General features: G+C 35.4%; 1 protein-coding gene across 1 annotated transcript in view; it reads right to left on the bottom strand.

Moving 5' to 3' along the window:
• Positions 1–17,148, bottom strand: part of KCNH8 (potassium voltage-gated channel subfamily H member 8) — a 172,246-nt gene that overhangs the window by 87,678 nt on the left and 67,420 nt on the right. The window contains exons 3-4 of the mRNA XM_053945924.1: positions 13,993–14,124; positions 1,863–1,990 (exon numbers count right to left, since the gene is read on the bottom strand). Of these exons, the coding sequence (XP_053801899.1) occupies positions 1,863–1,990; positions 13,993–14,124 (260 nt within the window). The remainder of the gene's footprint in view (positions 1–1,862; positions 1,991–13,992; positions 14,125–17,148) is intronic.

The following is a 17,148-nucleotide window of genomic DNA, read 5'->3' as shown; positions in this document are numbered from 1 at the left end:
TACACAGAAGCATTTCTTGCAACACAGCCCTTAGGTGGTTGGTGTTTTTGTAAAAAAAAACACATAATAACATATGCAGGCAAGAATAAATGTTACTTTTTTTTCTAGCCTAGACCTCACATTCATTTATACAGATGTTCATGGAATGAATTTTGTGAATATTGAGGCAGGAAGAAGACTAATAAGTTACAGATTAAATGGAGTGAGAGGGGACTGCATCTGGCAAATTATTTCTTCCTCTGTTGAACTAATTCTCACTGCAGAGCAATATTATTCTAGTAGACAGATAGGTGAGATCTTTGTATACACAAAGACATAGTACTGTAAATAGAAACATATGGAAAGAAGCAACTGGTATTGAAGAAAAACATCCTATACACAGAGCTGTGAGGAGGTTCTTTCAGACTATCTCTAGCCTGGTCCTATGGACTGAACAGCTCCAGTACTTGCAGCACCTCTCCTGATTTATTTCATCTGCAGGAATCCAGTTCATGTGAATGAAAGCACAATTAGTAGGAATAACTTTTTGTTTTTCTTTAAAATTGCACTCCTGATCTAAATCAAAATACTAATCTACCATAATATGGCTCCAGAACTGACTACCTTTCTCACTAGACTAGCTTTGTCTTGAGTCTGTGTCTTACCACTGTTTTATGCAACCAAGATTTTAGTGTCAAGCTGTAGAAATTCTTAGTTTTCACCTTTCATAGCTTTAACAAAAAATACCTACCCTCCCCAAAATCAGCATGTGGGACATGACCTGTCTTGCATTATTTGCTAACAAAATTCTTGCTCACTGTTACTGTGGTCCTGGTTAATGCTGTTCCAGTAACAAAGAGCCTCCCAAAACAATATTGTGCATTCAGCAAGCTAAGATTATTTCTGATCTTGAAGTTATTCACTATGAAATTAAAAGGACAAAACCTGCATAACCATAGACTTAACTACATTTGCCTTGTCTGTCACAGCCTTTCTCTTTGTGCTTTCTTTGAAATGCTGATGTCATTGCCTTCTCTATTCTTGGTTCTTATTTATGAATTAAGCAGCTGAATTCTCACTGTTCTTAGAGTCAGCCCATTTTTTAATCATGGAAAAGAAAGCATTCCTCATATTATTTCTAACCCATAGCTCCAAAAATACATGTACTAAAGCTAGTAAATTGGTTTCAGTATAAATGTTTTACCACGGTAAAATAACATCTGTGCTAGCATTTTGACAGTACAAGTAAGGCATCAAACACTATTTAAGAGTCATGCTCCTAAAAATATTATCATATTACTATTCAATGAAAATATCCCTGGAAGACCCATATTTTGCAGGGTTTTTAAAATATTATTACGCTTCTTCAACATGAAACACTTGTAAGTTTTTAAAAAATTTAATCATTTTTCAACATTTAATATTTAAATTCAATGGAAGTAGTTGTATGCCCTATGACAGATATGCCAGTTGTGTATTTTCATGCCCTTAATATATAGCAAGTCTTTTTCACTTTTAATTTGTACTGCAAAGCAGGAGAGTTATTTTTTCTCATTAACATTTCATTAGAAGTCATTCTGTTGCTATATTGTTGGTTTGTCTATGGTTTGATTTAGTGTTAGCAACATTCACAGCATGTTTTGTGAACTTACTCATTATTTATAGTTACTGGGGGAATACAGAATTAATTTGAAGACAGAAACATTACTACTTCAATTAGAAAATTAAAAGATTAATATCACAGCATAAAGTTGGAGAAATTTACATGAAAACATGCCTAAATCTAACAGGATTAAGAGTTTCAGCTAGAGGAAGTCCTTTTTTTTTTTTTTTTTTTTTTTTTTCCTGGGGTGGGTATAGGGGAAGAAAAGAATTTCACCTACATTATTAATTTTTAATTTGTTCTTTTCTCTTCTTTGTAGATGTCCAGAGATATGATAAAGGACAGCTCTACTCCGTCTGCGTGCCGACTCAAAATGCGATCCTGCCCTTCCTCTTCCTTTCCATTTTTCTGCAGAACAGAAGTGAGAGTGCATTAAAGATCAGGAAATAACACTTTAACCTTTGGGACCTGAACTACTGACATTTCACACATTGGTAGAAATGTAAATATTATGCACACCTTTTCTTTTGCTTAATCTTTTGCAGCAAAGAAACAAAACCCCCCTCTCCTGAAGGGCAAATAAAAACCACTGTAAAGTTTTAATTGTCAAATACCTTCACACAATTCAGAAGCAAGTAATTGCAACATTTGATTTCACAGATAAGATAAATGTACTCTCTACTGTTTCAGACCAGAGGAAAGAATGTCTAGAAGTAACCACTGAAAATATCCTTGAGGTGATCCTACTCTCACTTCACATAATGAAAAAATTCCCTTGTAGTTTCGAAAAACACATAGTCTGACTTGTACTAGGCTTCCATTATGTCAGAATATGCCAATTTGTAAGCCTGCTCATTAGTAATAAGCAGTTCTTGCATTCATGTGTTTAGATTCTTTTTCCCACCACATGGCCACTGGCAAGACCGCGTGACATATTCCTTGGTGACATGAAACCCATTAAGAGTAAAGACTGAACATTATTTTGGAAAGGTTTGTGCTTTTTACCTCCATTCAGATGTCTGTAATTGTCAATCATGGGAACAAATTTTGTTCTAGCTTATAATGCAGTAAATTCAAAGTAATTCCAGTCACTCTGGGGAATTACAGTGAATTGATGCCAGAGTAAATGAAAGCAGACTTTTTGTGATGTGTCAGGATTAAGAAAAAAGAAATTATGGGACTAAAGGAAGAAGCCGTCTGTCAAGGAGGTTTAATTAAAGTCAATTGAATGCATACAAATTAAGAGGAAAAAAAATTAACAAAACACAAAACTAATTAGCAGAGCCACAATTTAGAAGCAAGGAAAATAGCTACATTTTGAAACCTGCCTAGAAAAGCAAGAAAGATTTGTATTATACGAGACTGATGTATTTTTGGCTTAACAGCACAAAACCATACATAACAAAATGTGTAGGAGGAAAAATTTTCCAAACTTTCCAGTAAAGAAGTTTTCATGCAATTCATGCAAAAGTACTCTCTAGTTGAGGATTTTTTTTTAACTTGTCAGTAAGGAGAAGGGGGAAAAAGAAAAGTAAAAAAACAGGAAGGGAAAATCTTTGTACTGCAAAGCCAAATAGCTACTCAAAAGTTGAAGGGGGCAGATGGGGAAGCCTCATACTTTCCCATCTCCAACACATATTGGCATCAGCCATAATTAAGAGAGATAGAACAAAAAGTATTATTTCATAAAAGACCCAACTAAATTAATGTTTTTTTAAAAAAATCTCTCAATCATCAAACCGTTTAAAATCAAACTAAATTTTACGTCTTCTTAAATTCTGGGTACGAATAAAATGCTTATCTCTTTCTCTGAGGAAAAATGAATTTAAGTCAATTGAATTGGGTCTCCACTGTAGAATTGTTCAGCTATAGTGGCCTGGTTTTGTCATATGACTGAAATTCTCTTTAAAAGTATTTACAGACCTCTCTTTTTTCCCTTTTTCAACCTAAATTGCCATGTTGTGTGAGGCCACTCGTTCACTCTACTGCATCCAAAATAAGTCAATAAAAGAGGCTTCAGATCTGCTAGGAGGCAGGCTGGGAAAGCACTTTTCTTGAGCTTCTGGCCAGCAATGCTTTTGAGATGCTTTAGGTAAAGGCTTCATCCTCATGCTATAAATATCTAAAACCTGTCCTTGTCCTTAGCCTATAGAGCCCGAGGTAGTCCATCCTGGCAGATGGCAGATAAAACTGCCATGGTGACGTGATCTGTTGTGAGACCCACACTGAGCTGTGTTCAGAAGGCAGGCCTGGTACCTTCAAGTGGACTTTCCTTAAGTTCTTTCAGCATCCCCAGCAATACGAGGCCTTCCAGCGTGGAAATGGATCTCCTTACCTCTGGTCAACCTTGGAAGTCTTCTCTTTACCTTGGCTAGATCACTATGCCATTTAAAATATATTCTTTAAGTGTATCCTTTCAGTAGCTATTTGCAGAACATGCAGCTTTCAAGCTATGCATACACCATTGCCTGGTACAATGGTGTAATACTGCCTTCAGGTTTTTTCTTTATAACTCCTAGCCTCAGATGCTGAGCACTGAGCTGAAAGCTGTCCACAATTCCATCTCTTTCCAGAATGCCATGAGACTATGGAAACAGTCAATGTACACAAATTCAGCTATTGTTTCCTTTTTTCCCCATATATTTACTGACACAGTTTCACTTTCTATCCACTTTTAAATGAGGACAGGTTCCTTGTAAGGTTTTACATTTTATATGCCAGCAGCCTGATAATTTTTCACTTTACACAGATTCCATCTCTTCTACCTAGGTTCAGAGTTTCAGTCATTATGGATGTTGTACTCACTAACCTGCAGGCTGTGGGACTTGATATGGCACTTAGAATCACACCAATTGCATATTTTCACAGCAAGTGACTTCCATCACATGCTGATTACACTATTTGCAAAGGATTAATGCTACCTCTGTGTTAATATTTGGAGTCACTCAACTCCTAAAGACAGAAAAGCATGCATCAATAAGGAAAGCATTACATTAATTATGAAGTAGTAATTTTCTTACTAACCAGAAATGGCAAAAAAGTCTTTATGGTTGTTATTAGAAGTGAAAAACAATTAATTTATTGTAAAGATAAGATGCCATCAGAGTACATCAGTAGCTTATAAATAAGTGAATGACATTTGTGAATTCTCCTGCTTCCTGGTCTGCCAAAGCCTTCAGGAAAGGAATCAATCCTGAGCTTTAGCAAACTACATTGTTCAGGTGTGCATCTACATGTGTGTGATTATTTTATGTAACTTTCCTCTTTTCTTCTGTCATACTCAGTTCACAGCTCATTATTCTGAAGAGACAGCTCATTTTTTATAAACTCCCATCTGTTTCTCTCTGGTTCTTCAAAAATTTAGGTACCTGACAGACTCAATTTTTAATTTTTTTTCCATGGCTGATCTTAGGAAAAAAGATCCAATAATAAAATCAAGAATAAGCAGAAAGTCACTTTAATACAACTAGCTTATTTTTGCCCCATGCTTAAAATCAAAAGGATTTGTCATCTCCCCAAATACAGTGAGAAATCTTGTTCTAGAAAAATCCCAGATTTTGGAGTCTATTTCCTGGTGCTTCTACACACCCCTCCCTGTGTAATGATAAACACCTCCCCAAGATAACTCTTAAAAAGGATGTTTGCAATTTAGTCTTATCTCCCCTTTATCAGAAAATTGATAATACATTTTTTTAATTCTTACTGCTTACCTTCCAGTTGTTCTTCTTTCAAATGAAGATAGTTATAGTACCACAACCATCAGACATGACAATTACAAAATATTTTCTAAGAAAATAAAATAATGCAACACCTCTTTGCTAAGCTTAACATTAGCCTCCTAACAGCTTAAGACTTCTTGTGAGGGAAGATTGCAGAAAAAGAAAGCACATGCAGACACAAATGTCTTTATAACTCTTGTCTTTTCTTGTTTTTTTATAAGAACATGAGGCTTCAATCATCCATTTAAGGTTAATAGAAAGGGGAGGCGTAACTCTTTTCTTGTCCCTTTGGTAAAACACAAAAGATCCACTTCTTAGGTATAAATCAGAAATATAAACCCTGACAACTTTTGACAAGCTTTCATAGGTATATGCTGCTCTAGCAATGCAGAAGAACTGGAAAGTCAGCTTTACTGACTAAATTGACACCAAATGTATGTTTGCTTTCCTTCTAAGAGTTCATTGAATCCTAGAATAATTTAGGTTAGAAAGACCCTTAGGATCACCAATTCGCAATCACTAATTTGTGAACTCCACCACTAAACCATGTCCCCAAGTGCCACTCTGATGCATCTTTCAAATATTTTCAGATGTGGTGACTCAACTGCTTCCTAGGCAGCCTGTTCCAAGCTTGATAACACTTTTGGTGAAGAATTATTTCCTAAAATCAGAATAGTCAGACCATAGCATTAGATAGAGTCCAGAATTCTTTATAATTCATAATGATCTCATTCTCCAGGTAAAGTCTGACATATTTATAGAATCATAGAATCATGGAATGGTTTGGGTTGGAAGAGACCTTTAAGATCATCTAGTTCCAACCTTTCTGCCATGGGCAGGGACACCTTCTGCTAGACCTGGTTGCTCAAAGCCCCATCAAACCTGGCCTTGGACACTTCCAGGGATGGAACATTCACCACTTCTCTGTGTGGTGCCTCTTCCAGTGCCAGCTCTTCAAGTGCCTCCCCACTCACTTAGTGAAGACTGAGTAACCCTGATATGACCCAGAAGCACTACGCTCACTCCATAGCAGACAACCTGTGGCATGAGAGAGACCATGAAATGCATTTTTTTTCCAAATACCAAAATTAACTAACCTGCTCTAGTCAGAAAGTTTGCACTTTATTTACAAAAAAAGTCTCAGCCTTGGTAGTTTTTTGCCATTCTTCATAGCATTCATTTGTATCCCTTCAAAAGAACTGCTTTCACTTTTCTCATTCATGCATTAATTAAAACTTCTGCCTACAGTTCCCTCTGGTGTGATACATACCCAACATACTCTTGTATGGAAACATCTCCCAGTCTGATCATGGATCATTACCTATGATTTTGTATTGAAAATTTTCAATACAAGTGTGCATGGACACAAAACAGAAAATTAAGATAGATCATTTCATTCATATGACACAGGAAAATCCAAGAGATTTGCCTGTATTTACTTAAAACATAGATAATGAATAAAAGCAACCTGCACCTGTCAAATTTAACCCAGAACTCAATATACTGGCAGTATGTGAATGAAATAGAGAGGGATGATGTAAAGTAGCCTGGGAGCTTAGCTATGGAAACACATGCACAATTGAGTAACTTTATTCAGAGATAGTAGTTCTACCAATAGCCAGTGTGACGGAGTTATCATAAAGGCTGTGAGGCTGCAGACCTGGATCTCTAAGCAAGTGTCACTATCTCTTCCTCTGAAAGTGTGTAGTATTTAAGGACATCATGTCACGGAACATGAGTGTTTTCTTTTTTCCTTTAGTTCCATAAAATTTAACAATGTATTTTATCTATTGGTATTTTTTCTACTTTTTTATATTCAGAAAAAGATTACCATAATTTCAAAGTCATTCATTGCAAAAATAATTTTAAAAAATTTGCACAGTTGATGATGTTAGAGTACATCTTGCTTATTCAAGTGAAAATAGTAATACATGTACCTGAAAAAATCCTATCTTGTAATGAAAGTGTGTCTTTTGAGAATGAAGACTTGTGTTCTTAATAGATTTATGTACAATATAGAACCAGATAAGTCACCCATTAAAATATTTTATGGTCAATGTCAAAACAGCAGAGGGAGGGGGGGATATTTTAAAATATCCCCAATAGATATTTTAGAAAATAGCTTTTAAACTTAAGAAATATATAAGTTCAAAATCCTGTGATGTCTGTGTATATTTTTCATGTAGTCTTTTAAAGACCCAGCAAGTATCTCTGATTATCCCTCAAGGAATGAGATTCTCAGACTCTGAGAGTGACTGGCCCTAAGCCCAACCTGTTTTAATTGATTAAGTACGCAATTTAGGACAGATAGTTGTAAACCCATCTGTTCTACAGCTATGCAAAACTCACTTGTAATAGATCTTACCTGCTGTGTCTTTACAGGACCTAAGAATTGCTCTGAGGAGCTACAGCATGAACTACATGCCCTATAACTGTAATTACAGTTAAATTTTGCAAATGGCCCAAGGCCTTCTAAATCTGTTTCTGAACACAAAGTACACATGAAATATGCATTCTAGTTCTCATGGTCTCTTAATAAAATGTAAGATACCAGACTGTGTCAAAGCCAGTAAAAGTCTTTAAAGATATTTCTCCCTTTTAAGATTTTTTTCCCACAGAAATAAGAAAGCTTGTAAATTGTATAGGAAGGTTGTAAATTGTCTGACTTGTTAAAAAAAACACGTACCACACACACACAACTCTGAGAAGTTCTTCAGCAACAAATGCACTGAAGATATTCTCTGTTTCTTCCACACTTTTCTTGTCTGTCTTACCTGGCTGAGTTTTCAAACTTTAAAAGTAATGTCTGAAGATACTTTTCAAGAATCTGCCAGCAAAATGAAAAACAAAACAAAACAGAATCCGAAACAAACAACTTCTCCCTTCTCCCTGCATCTTGATAACCTTGTTTTCTAAGGAAAATCTGGAAGCAATTGCATAAATTTATCTAGGAACTGGTTTTGGTTGCAAATGTATATATGCTCTCAACCTTCCAGAATATCCCAGAATAGTCTGCTGTTCTGCATTTGCTCAAGAATCAGACTTTGCTTGTCTTTTTTCTCATTTTCATTCTGTATCTCTCACAAAGGACACTTTTCCCTCAGCTCCAGAACATGCCCTGTGCCTCTCTGAGAGCTGTTGGAATGGAACTGCCACTTGCATTTAACACTTGGTGCAAGGCTAAAGCAAGATCTACAAAGATAGATTGATGTGTCTCTAAAGATTCAGGGCTCAAATAAAACTTATTTGCTTGGATAAGAAGGTGAAAAGGTGAGAGGGAGAGCATCTACGTGCTCACAAATGCAAAAAGGAGCAGGAAGAGAAAGGCAGCTCTATTTTTGTCCTCTAATTATTTAAACTATAGTCCACAGACCAGGAGGAAAGGAGTTTTAATGATGGCAGAAGAGTATCAGACCCTTCTCACTTAGATGGTGAATGAGGGGCAAAGTCATCCTAGGGGGGATGTAACTGAGCAGAATAAAGGCTTCCTCAATATGTTCTTCCTTTGGGCAGCAGGAATATTGGGGTAAAACTCTGCTTCTGTCCCACCTCCTCCATTTATAGAACTGCATGATGCCTGTGCATCCTGAAAACAATTTCAACTGCTTTGGTTATTGTAGGTCTGGGTGACTGTATGGTTATGTTCGCCATCCCAACATACTGCCTCCTGACAGGTATAAGAAGCTTTAAAATGAAAAATTGTCTCCTGAATATTCACTGCAGTAGCTTGAGCAATCATGAAGTAGCTGAGACATTAATTTAGCAGAATAAATCAAAGTGCACATTGCAGAATTTCTTACAAGAGACTAGTGCTGCTCCAAATAGACATTTTCAACATTAAAAATCTGGAATGTAAAATGTTTGGCACATGGTATTTCACTTCTGGCACACTGAAAAGAACAACTCCTTCCTCCAACAACAATTTATAATCAAAATAAATCTGTCTCCTCAGAAATTCATATGGACCTAAGGATTGCTTAGACGCCAGAAAAAGCCAGACAGTTGAACCATAACATGCATCTTAGTTGAATCTGTTGTGGCAGAAGGTGTAGTCCAACTTTTAATTCACATTATTTTGAGAGTGAAGGCATCTTTGCCAATAGGAAGACCAATCTAAACCATGAAATTCTGTTTAAGAAAACCTTTTTTCTTGCTTTATGAGGAGTCAAACACTGGAAAAGACTGCCCAGGTAAGTTGTGGAGTCTCCATCCTTCATGCTATTGAGCACATATCTGCATGTGTTCCTGGGCAATTCATTCAATCTGACCCTGCTTTGAGAAGGGGACATTGGACCAGATAATCTCCAGAGATCCCACCTCAAATATTGTGGGATTCTGTGTTTACTATATATTGCACACATTTTTATAATTCTGGAATGAAGTTGAGAAAATCTGTCCTAAAATAACTGCTTTCAAACAAAGAGTTCAAAATTTTCACAATAAAAAACCAAACCAAAACAAAATCAAATAGATTACCAATAACTTTGTGAAATGAGTCAAATTAATCAGGGGAATTTTAGCAGTGACTATTGCAGTGGAACTCTACATTGACGTAATCTACGTTATTCCATTTTAGCACACAGAACAGAGGGCCAAAAGTAGTCACAGAATAATTTAATTGCTTATTTTCTTACCTGGATTCCTGTATTTCCACTAAATTCCTGCATATGGTCTAGTGTCATATGCAGAAGTGAAAAAGCACTGACCCAGCCATGCCACATTGGAGTCCATATTTGGAGAGTAGAATTTTCAGTTTAATCACTTTTCCTCCAAAAGGACAATGGAACTTCAAACTAGTTTACCAAAAAGTAGCTCATTGTAAGTTAGGATGCTAAAATAAAACTCCCATAAATCTACTTAAGAAACAGTTTAGAAAAAAGCAAACAAACATTTTCCTGTATATTGAAAAGACAATCAGTTTGCTTAAAGTGTACAGTTTTAGGAAGAAATGGTGGTGAGTTGCTTTGCACAACAGCAAAATTATTATAGATATTATTAAGCAGATGGAAAGCAGAGCATATTTCTACAGTAAACTAACAGGTAGAGCAAACATGTATTGTTGAAGGCAAATTAGCAACACTGAAAATCTGAATCCTTTAAGAATATTGTCAAATTGACTTAAAAACTCAATCCAACCCAAACCAAAGTAGTGTGAAAGTTGCTGACAGTCACAGCACTTCTTAAAGACTGTCAAACTTCTCAGGCATGTGTTTTCCCATTTTTCTTATGTGAAAGTCTTAGAACAAAGTCTACTTCTCTCATTGGTTGATAGGGCTCTTTTCACTGGAAACTTTTATAGGGAGAAGAAAAGCAGGAAAAAACCCTGTTAAATTTGTATTTAGAATGACACATTCAAAAGAAAAGGTCACAGACGACATCTGACATTTGGGTTGGGTAAAGGAAAATAGGGTAAAAAAGTGGACTTTTGCAAAGTACATTGGCACAAAGAACCAACTGAAGTTGTGTGAAAAGATAATATAAAATTGATAAGAAAATGTCTGCAGAAAATCAGACAGTACTGGCTCCTGAGATTTGCAAAAGTAAATACACAATGCACAAGAAGAAAGAGGCTGTAAAATCAGAAGATAAAGTTCAGGAAGATGTCATTGTAAAAGTAGAAGGAGAACAAGATTTTACAGAAGAAACAGGTGATTTCAAAAGTAGGAAGGACCTGAGGAATTAGGAGTCTGGAGAAGGTTTTTGGAGGCAGAACCAGCGACAGTGTGCTACCATAAAGTGCTGGTGGGATGTCAAAGGGGCAGACTTAGGAGAAGAGGAAGATGAAAGAAGTTTGTTAGATAAGTTTTCTAAGGAGTTTAGAAATTATAATGAGATGAAATATAACTATTAAAGACCCATACAAATTATAAAACTCAGTTCTGGGCAGAAAACAGAAGAGAGAGACTGAAAGAAAAACATTGGTAAGGGACCTTGCATGGGCAGAATAGTTTCACACTGAGAATGTTTGTATCCAAGTTCTCCTTCCATACACAGTCTAAGCTCAAGAGATATGCTAAAAAGGCAATAGAAGACTGTGCATAATGGCAATTACCTTGTAGCAATAGCTCAGTTTCAGTTACAAGTTTAAAAATTATTTGATTTTTGAAAGGAAAAATTCAGTAATCCTTGAAAAAGGAAATCAGTCTCTGAACATTAAAAAGGTTTTTTCACACATCCAAACAAAACACCAATTCAAGTTTTTGTTAACTCAAGGTACATGGTACATTTCTGATAATAGCTGTGGTCTAAGTAAAGAAGCTTTTTTTTAAACCAATTACATCTAGAAGTTAAACATTCTGAAATTTCAGATACTGAATGAGTTGCACAGATTGTACTGGGAATTATTTTCTGAACATAATGAGATGATATTCACCACTGGAGGATTAGTAAATCACTCTGCAGAGGAAGAAATTTAATGTTATTTAAAAAAAGCTAGTATACCCCTATATTTATTTTTATATAGTCAGGTGGATGTACACAAAATTAAAATGCTGAATTTAACAGAAAAAAAAAGGATAAATAGTTAAATCCTGTTTATCTCACTCTATTTAATAAAACACTAAAATTGGTAAAGCCCCACACTTTCTGCTTTCTGTTTTCTGCTTCCATGATGCTCATAACATAAAAAGATTGTCATGGTTTTAAAATTAGGATGAAGGGACAGAACAACCAAGTTTCAGGATGGTGCTCAAAAAAATACATCATGGAAGAAAGCCAAGCGTCGATATTCATTCTTGCGGCAATTGAATGGGCATTTGCCGGTGTAGTGTAGTCCTGCACAAATGCATTCCTGTGTCAGCACACAGCAGAATCATATTAATTTGTAAATGTGCTACAGGAAACAGGAGTTAAAATCTGCTTAGATTTATAATTTGACATTAAACCACGTCAAAAGACCATCTTAATCCATCCTAAAATAAACACGCAGCTACAAAATTTTTATCAGATAAACTATAGCTGTCATTTTGCAAGTAATCAGCAGCATACCTATTTCAAGTCATCACTGGCATACTTAATGTGATTTCTCACTGAGTCTATCCTGAAAATTTGCATCACTTGTAAGTAAATCATCAGCCTTTAGAGCACAGATGTTCTGCTATTCTCTCTCCTACATGGTTCTACATATCAGGTTTTAATAAATTACTTTCCTAAAACTTTTATAAGAGTAAGGTTTTCTGAGGCTTAAAGAGCAAAAAGGTAAAATATTTTTCATACTTTTAATTTTTTACTTCAAGAGGTAGCAATTAGTTGAAATTGAGTGTAAGGAAAAGCAGTAAAAGGTACTTGTGTACTACTTCAAAACCATTTTTCAGTCTTCCAGTTTTGAAATTTTCAAATATATTCAGTGCAAAAAGTGAAGAATGCAAAATTCCCCCCTCCAAAACCTTCTAATGTTCAGAGATTGAAAAGTAAAGTAAAAGGTGAAATTATTTTTTCAAATGAACACAAGAGGCAGACATCATAAGCATAAATGTTAATTTATAAGTATTAATCAGCACAAGAGGGCATAATATTTTACCATTTAAAGTACTAAAATTTCATAAAAGAATACTGAATTACACACCTCTGTAACTGAAATATAACTTTTTTTTTGATAAATGAACATTTAAAACCCGAAAAAGTTGAATATTAATTGTTCCCCTACTTTAGAAATCCATGAGGAGTAAATGTGTTCTAAAGGCCATAACTATGTAGTTTTTGAGCTATGCAGAGATCAATGGCTATCATGGGATGAAAAATTTAAATAGATCCCAGAGTAGTACCAGGTTGGTAAATTCAACATCAATGGCGTTTTAAAGATTTCTGAGACCCACTCTTGGTGTCTACAGATAAACTCTTTCTAAGCAGTTCCTTAGAGACTGAAAAATTACAAAACTAAAGTGTTGGTTCATTACACCTTTACAAAATGCAAATTTGGAATAAATTCACTGCCTCTGATGCACAACTCAATGCTCACTGCATAGCCTTCATTCCCCTGCACTGACTTTGTTTTGTGTTAGCAAAATTTAGCAAACCTTAATTACACTATACAGTCAAAATTATTTTATGGCAGTTGTGAGCCATTACCATAAGACAATTTTCCAAATTCATGGAACAGAATCTTTGCAGTGTTTCCTTTCAGAAGCAAATAAAAGTCAGAAATTATTTCTTATACTATTGGATAATTCTGATGACATAATAAGTCTTATAACTTAAAGTGTAATGAAAATGAGATGACACAAGAAAATATATGCTTGTCAATAGGCAAAATAATTTATAAAGCTGTTTTAAATTCTGCTTATTGGAAAACATTAAAAAACACATTCATTTATTCTCAGCCATACTGAAATCAGATTCATAGATGGAACTTTTGAAAAGGTCCAAAGCTTCTCCAAAATACCAAAATATATTTCTGTAAATCCAGAAAGTAAATACATTAAATCATGGTACATGAAAACAATTTTAATTTTTAGGACAAAATACTCTGTCTCCTAAATTCCATGTTTACAGAACCTGCAGCAGTATGTAAATAATAAAAAAACCCAAACACATTATTTATCATTCTATCTCATATATTAATTTCTTTTTTGGAAAAAAACTAGGAGGTCTCTATATTGAATAGTGTATGTGTGAGAGAATGCTCATGCAGGTGCAATTCTTAAAAGCATATAAATGTTGGTTCTTTTCAAGTTTTTTGCAATTCTCACAAACCTTCCTTTTTGTCTTCTGCGGCAATCTTCGCTTTTGTGTCTGTTATATCTTTGAAAGAGGCCAGAAAGAGTACTACATCTCCTTTTTCATTCTTTATAGGAACAATATCCAGTAAGCACCAGAATGAAGACCCTGCAAGGATAAAGAATGAATTTAATTCAAACAGCTGTCTTTTAGCGGGGTGGGTGGGGTGGGGGGGGAAATGAACTACTGATTTAGGAGGTCAGTGGTCAGGGAATCACAGATGTTCAGCTCATGTAAATCACTTTGCATCATTGGTTGAAGCTCTATAATACTGCTTTCTTCAGGCACAAGACATTAATTTAAATGCAAAATTTATCTACAGGGATCATTAATAGAGTTTAATGAAGCTGCTTACTCCTCTGAAACCATGCTTTCCTTTGAACTCTCAACTGATGTTATTTCCTGGAATAGCTTTCACATTGTTAACTTGGCATCTGAAGCATTCATGTCTGCTATAGAACCATTCTGCCTTAATCATCTGAGTTGATACTCATTATAACCTCTTGACAGAAGACCTCATAGTCAGAGCATCATTTCAATAATTCAAAGATATTTAAATTAATTAGATATCAGACTTAGAATAGAAACAAACTCATTGCACAGACAGTGAGATATATATAATACCACACATCAGCTCTAAAATTAATATTAGTTATCTTCTTAGCTTTCATAATGTTCACTTTTTTAAGACTGAAGTTGGACAATACTGAGTTTGACAATATTTTTAATTCCTGTCAGCTTTCCTCTGTCCACACCTGCTTCATAATGATGCAATTTTTAATAAATTCTCACTGTTTACATCGCACGTCCTGTTTGCGAGATATGTTGTTCAATTCCAATGATAAAATTCATAAGTTTCTTATCAACACCACTTGGAAGAAGAAAATATTTAATGCCTAGATGCAAGCATCCTAGATCTCACTCCCATCCATTCTGGGGTAACTCAGCCCAGTACCAGACTTTTGTCTCTTTCAGGTTTTAGGTATCAAGGCTAACTACTTCCATCCACCATCAGCCCACAAATATTATTTAAAAGAGATATAAGTACTGATAGAGGGTTTAAAATTTATTTTTGTACATCTTTACACTTCCACAATCTGCTGCTTCACAACATATTATTTTTAGCATTCATTTACAAACAAAAGTCTGTTTAAATTCATAGAAAGAAACAGGACTGGTTCCCTGGACCACTGCTGCCCCAGCTGACTACTGCCAAATGATCAGCTGAGCTTTGGAGGGCTCCTTGGGAACAGCAAGAAGACTAGCCACTTCCTGCTGTGCTGTCTTCTAAAGTTTCCAGTTTTGAAAAAGAACTGGGCACAGGAAGATCACAGTGAAGTTTATAATTTAGATTTTCAAGTGGAAGTTCCTTGGCTGCCTTTTGAACACTGTAGATGAGCATGATAGGTGAAAGAGCAGCTTTTCTTTTCAAGGACCATGGCAGTTAAAGGTAAAAAAAATTGCTTCAAAGGAAACTCATCTGGCCCTCTGTGCTCCAATCAAACTTTCCAAGAGTCATACAGGCGCCTTTGAGACTAACATTACAAGTTCAGCAATCTAGCAGTACTTCCACTTAGGGTATTTAAAGAAGGGACATGGAGAAATTGGAACAAAAGAAAAGAAAACTTGAGGACAGAAAAACCTGTGGAAAGAAGCAGACTGGATTTGTATTGGGTTTAAATATTCTTATTTTGAAGACAAAGCAAGAAAAGATTTCCTTTTAAAAGAAGGTAAAACACGTCAGAATCAGAAGCCAAGTATTTATATTGTTCTTTCTCCCACTTTAATTTTCCATTCTCTTTTTTTTTTTTTTTTTTTTTTTTTTTTACAGATTTGACTCTGTTAAAAATTCTGGGGAAAACTGCTCAGTGGCATTACTGTCAAAAATGTTTTAGAGAGTCACACTCTCCCAATGTGAAATGGTCCGTTCAAGGAGAAGAAGCATTAAGAAATTTTGCAGCTTAAAAATAGAAACATAAGTCTTTACAAAATACCATCATAACTTCTAAACTGGCCAAACTCCTACTGGCAAAATTCCTTTATATCCAGCTGCATTCTAGCAGTAGTTTCAGTGGCAAGAAGTCTCTTTCAACTCCTTCTTCTAAAAACCACCAAGAGGGCCAATGGTCTTTTAAGAAGATGTTTCTATCTCCTCCAGAAGTGGAACAATATCTTTCTCTTTTTAATTGTTAAATGTCTTTCCTACACACACACACACACACACACACACACACACACACACATATTAGCTATTAAGGTCTGAAAGAAAGTTGCAGACAGTAGGCATTTCGAACAAACCTAACTCAGTTACAGTAATATTGTCAGAAATGGTAATTTGTAGGTTTAAGGGAGTTATTACAACATGGTTAATCATCAGAGACAAATCAATTTAATATTTAATGGTTTAATGCATTGGCTCTTTTGTATAATCAAAATGCATTTAAATTCTTTAGAGGTTTGTGACTGAAATTGTTCCACATCCTGTCATCATTTCGTTTCTCTCAATCATATTTTCTTTTGTTTTCTTTTCTCATTCTCCTTCTCTGTAAATATATCTGAAAATATTTTGACTAAGCAAAGCAAACATATGTAAAATATGGTGTGTGCTACTAAAGAAAAACACACATCCAGTTCATGCACAGGCAACTTCTCTCCTGAAGAGTTCCAGGCTAATACCCTGTGTGGTGGGCTGTCAGTTCTGGCTGTATTTATACACTGAATCTTTGGAAGTTCTGAAACAGAGCTGGTTGATTTGGTGGGGTTTTTCTGTGTTTTAATTTTATTTGGTTTTCCTGCCTTTTCGCTGAAAGGAGCAAATGAATATTAAGTTTTTAGACTGGGTGAGATGTTTTAGGTCAGGACTAGGTCAATATAAGGTTGCATTCTGTCAAGAACAGAAGAGCTCTCTCTCTTTCACTATTGAGGAGCATCCTCGGAAAAATAAACTGCAATGCAAACTGTTACATAGCTTTTACTGAAAGCCAACATCACATAATTCTATAAACCAAAAGCAGAACTTTCTCCTCATCAAAAAAAGTACTGCCCTATTTTGTTACGCTTCTGTTGAATGCACTCGTCTGTGAGACGGAAATTCCTTCCCTGCTTCAGATGGTGCATACAAAGGTTTTCTGT

Source organism: Vidua chalybeata, chromosome 1 (genome assembly GCF_026979565.1).
Source record: "Vidua chalybeata isolate OUT-0048 chromosome 1, bVidCha1 merged haplotype, whole genome shotgun sequence".
Lineage (NCBI taxonomy): Eukaryota > Metazoa > Chordata > Aves > Passeriformes > Viduidae > Vidua > Vidua chalybeata.
The sequence above is the reverse complement of the archived record's forward strand: the minus strand, read 5'-3'. Positions and strand labels throughout refer to the sequence as shown.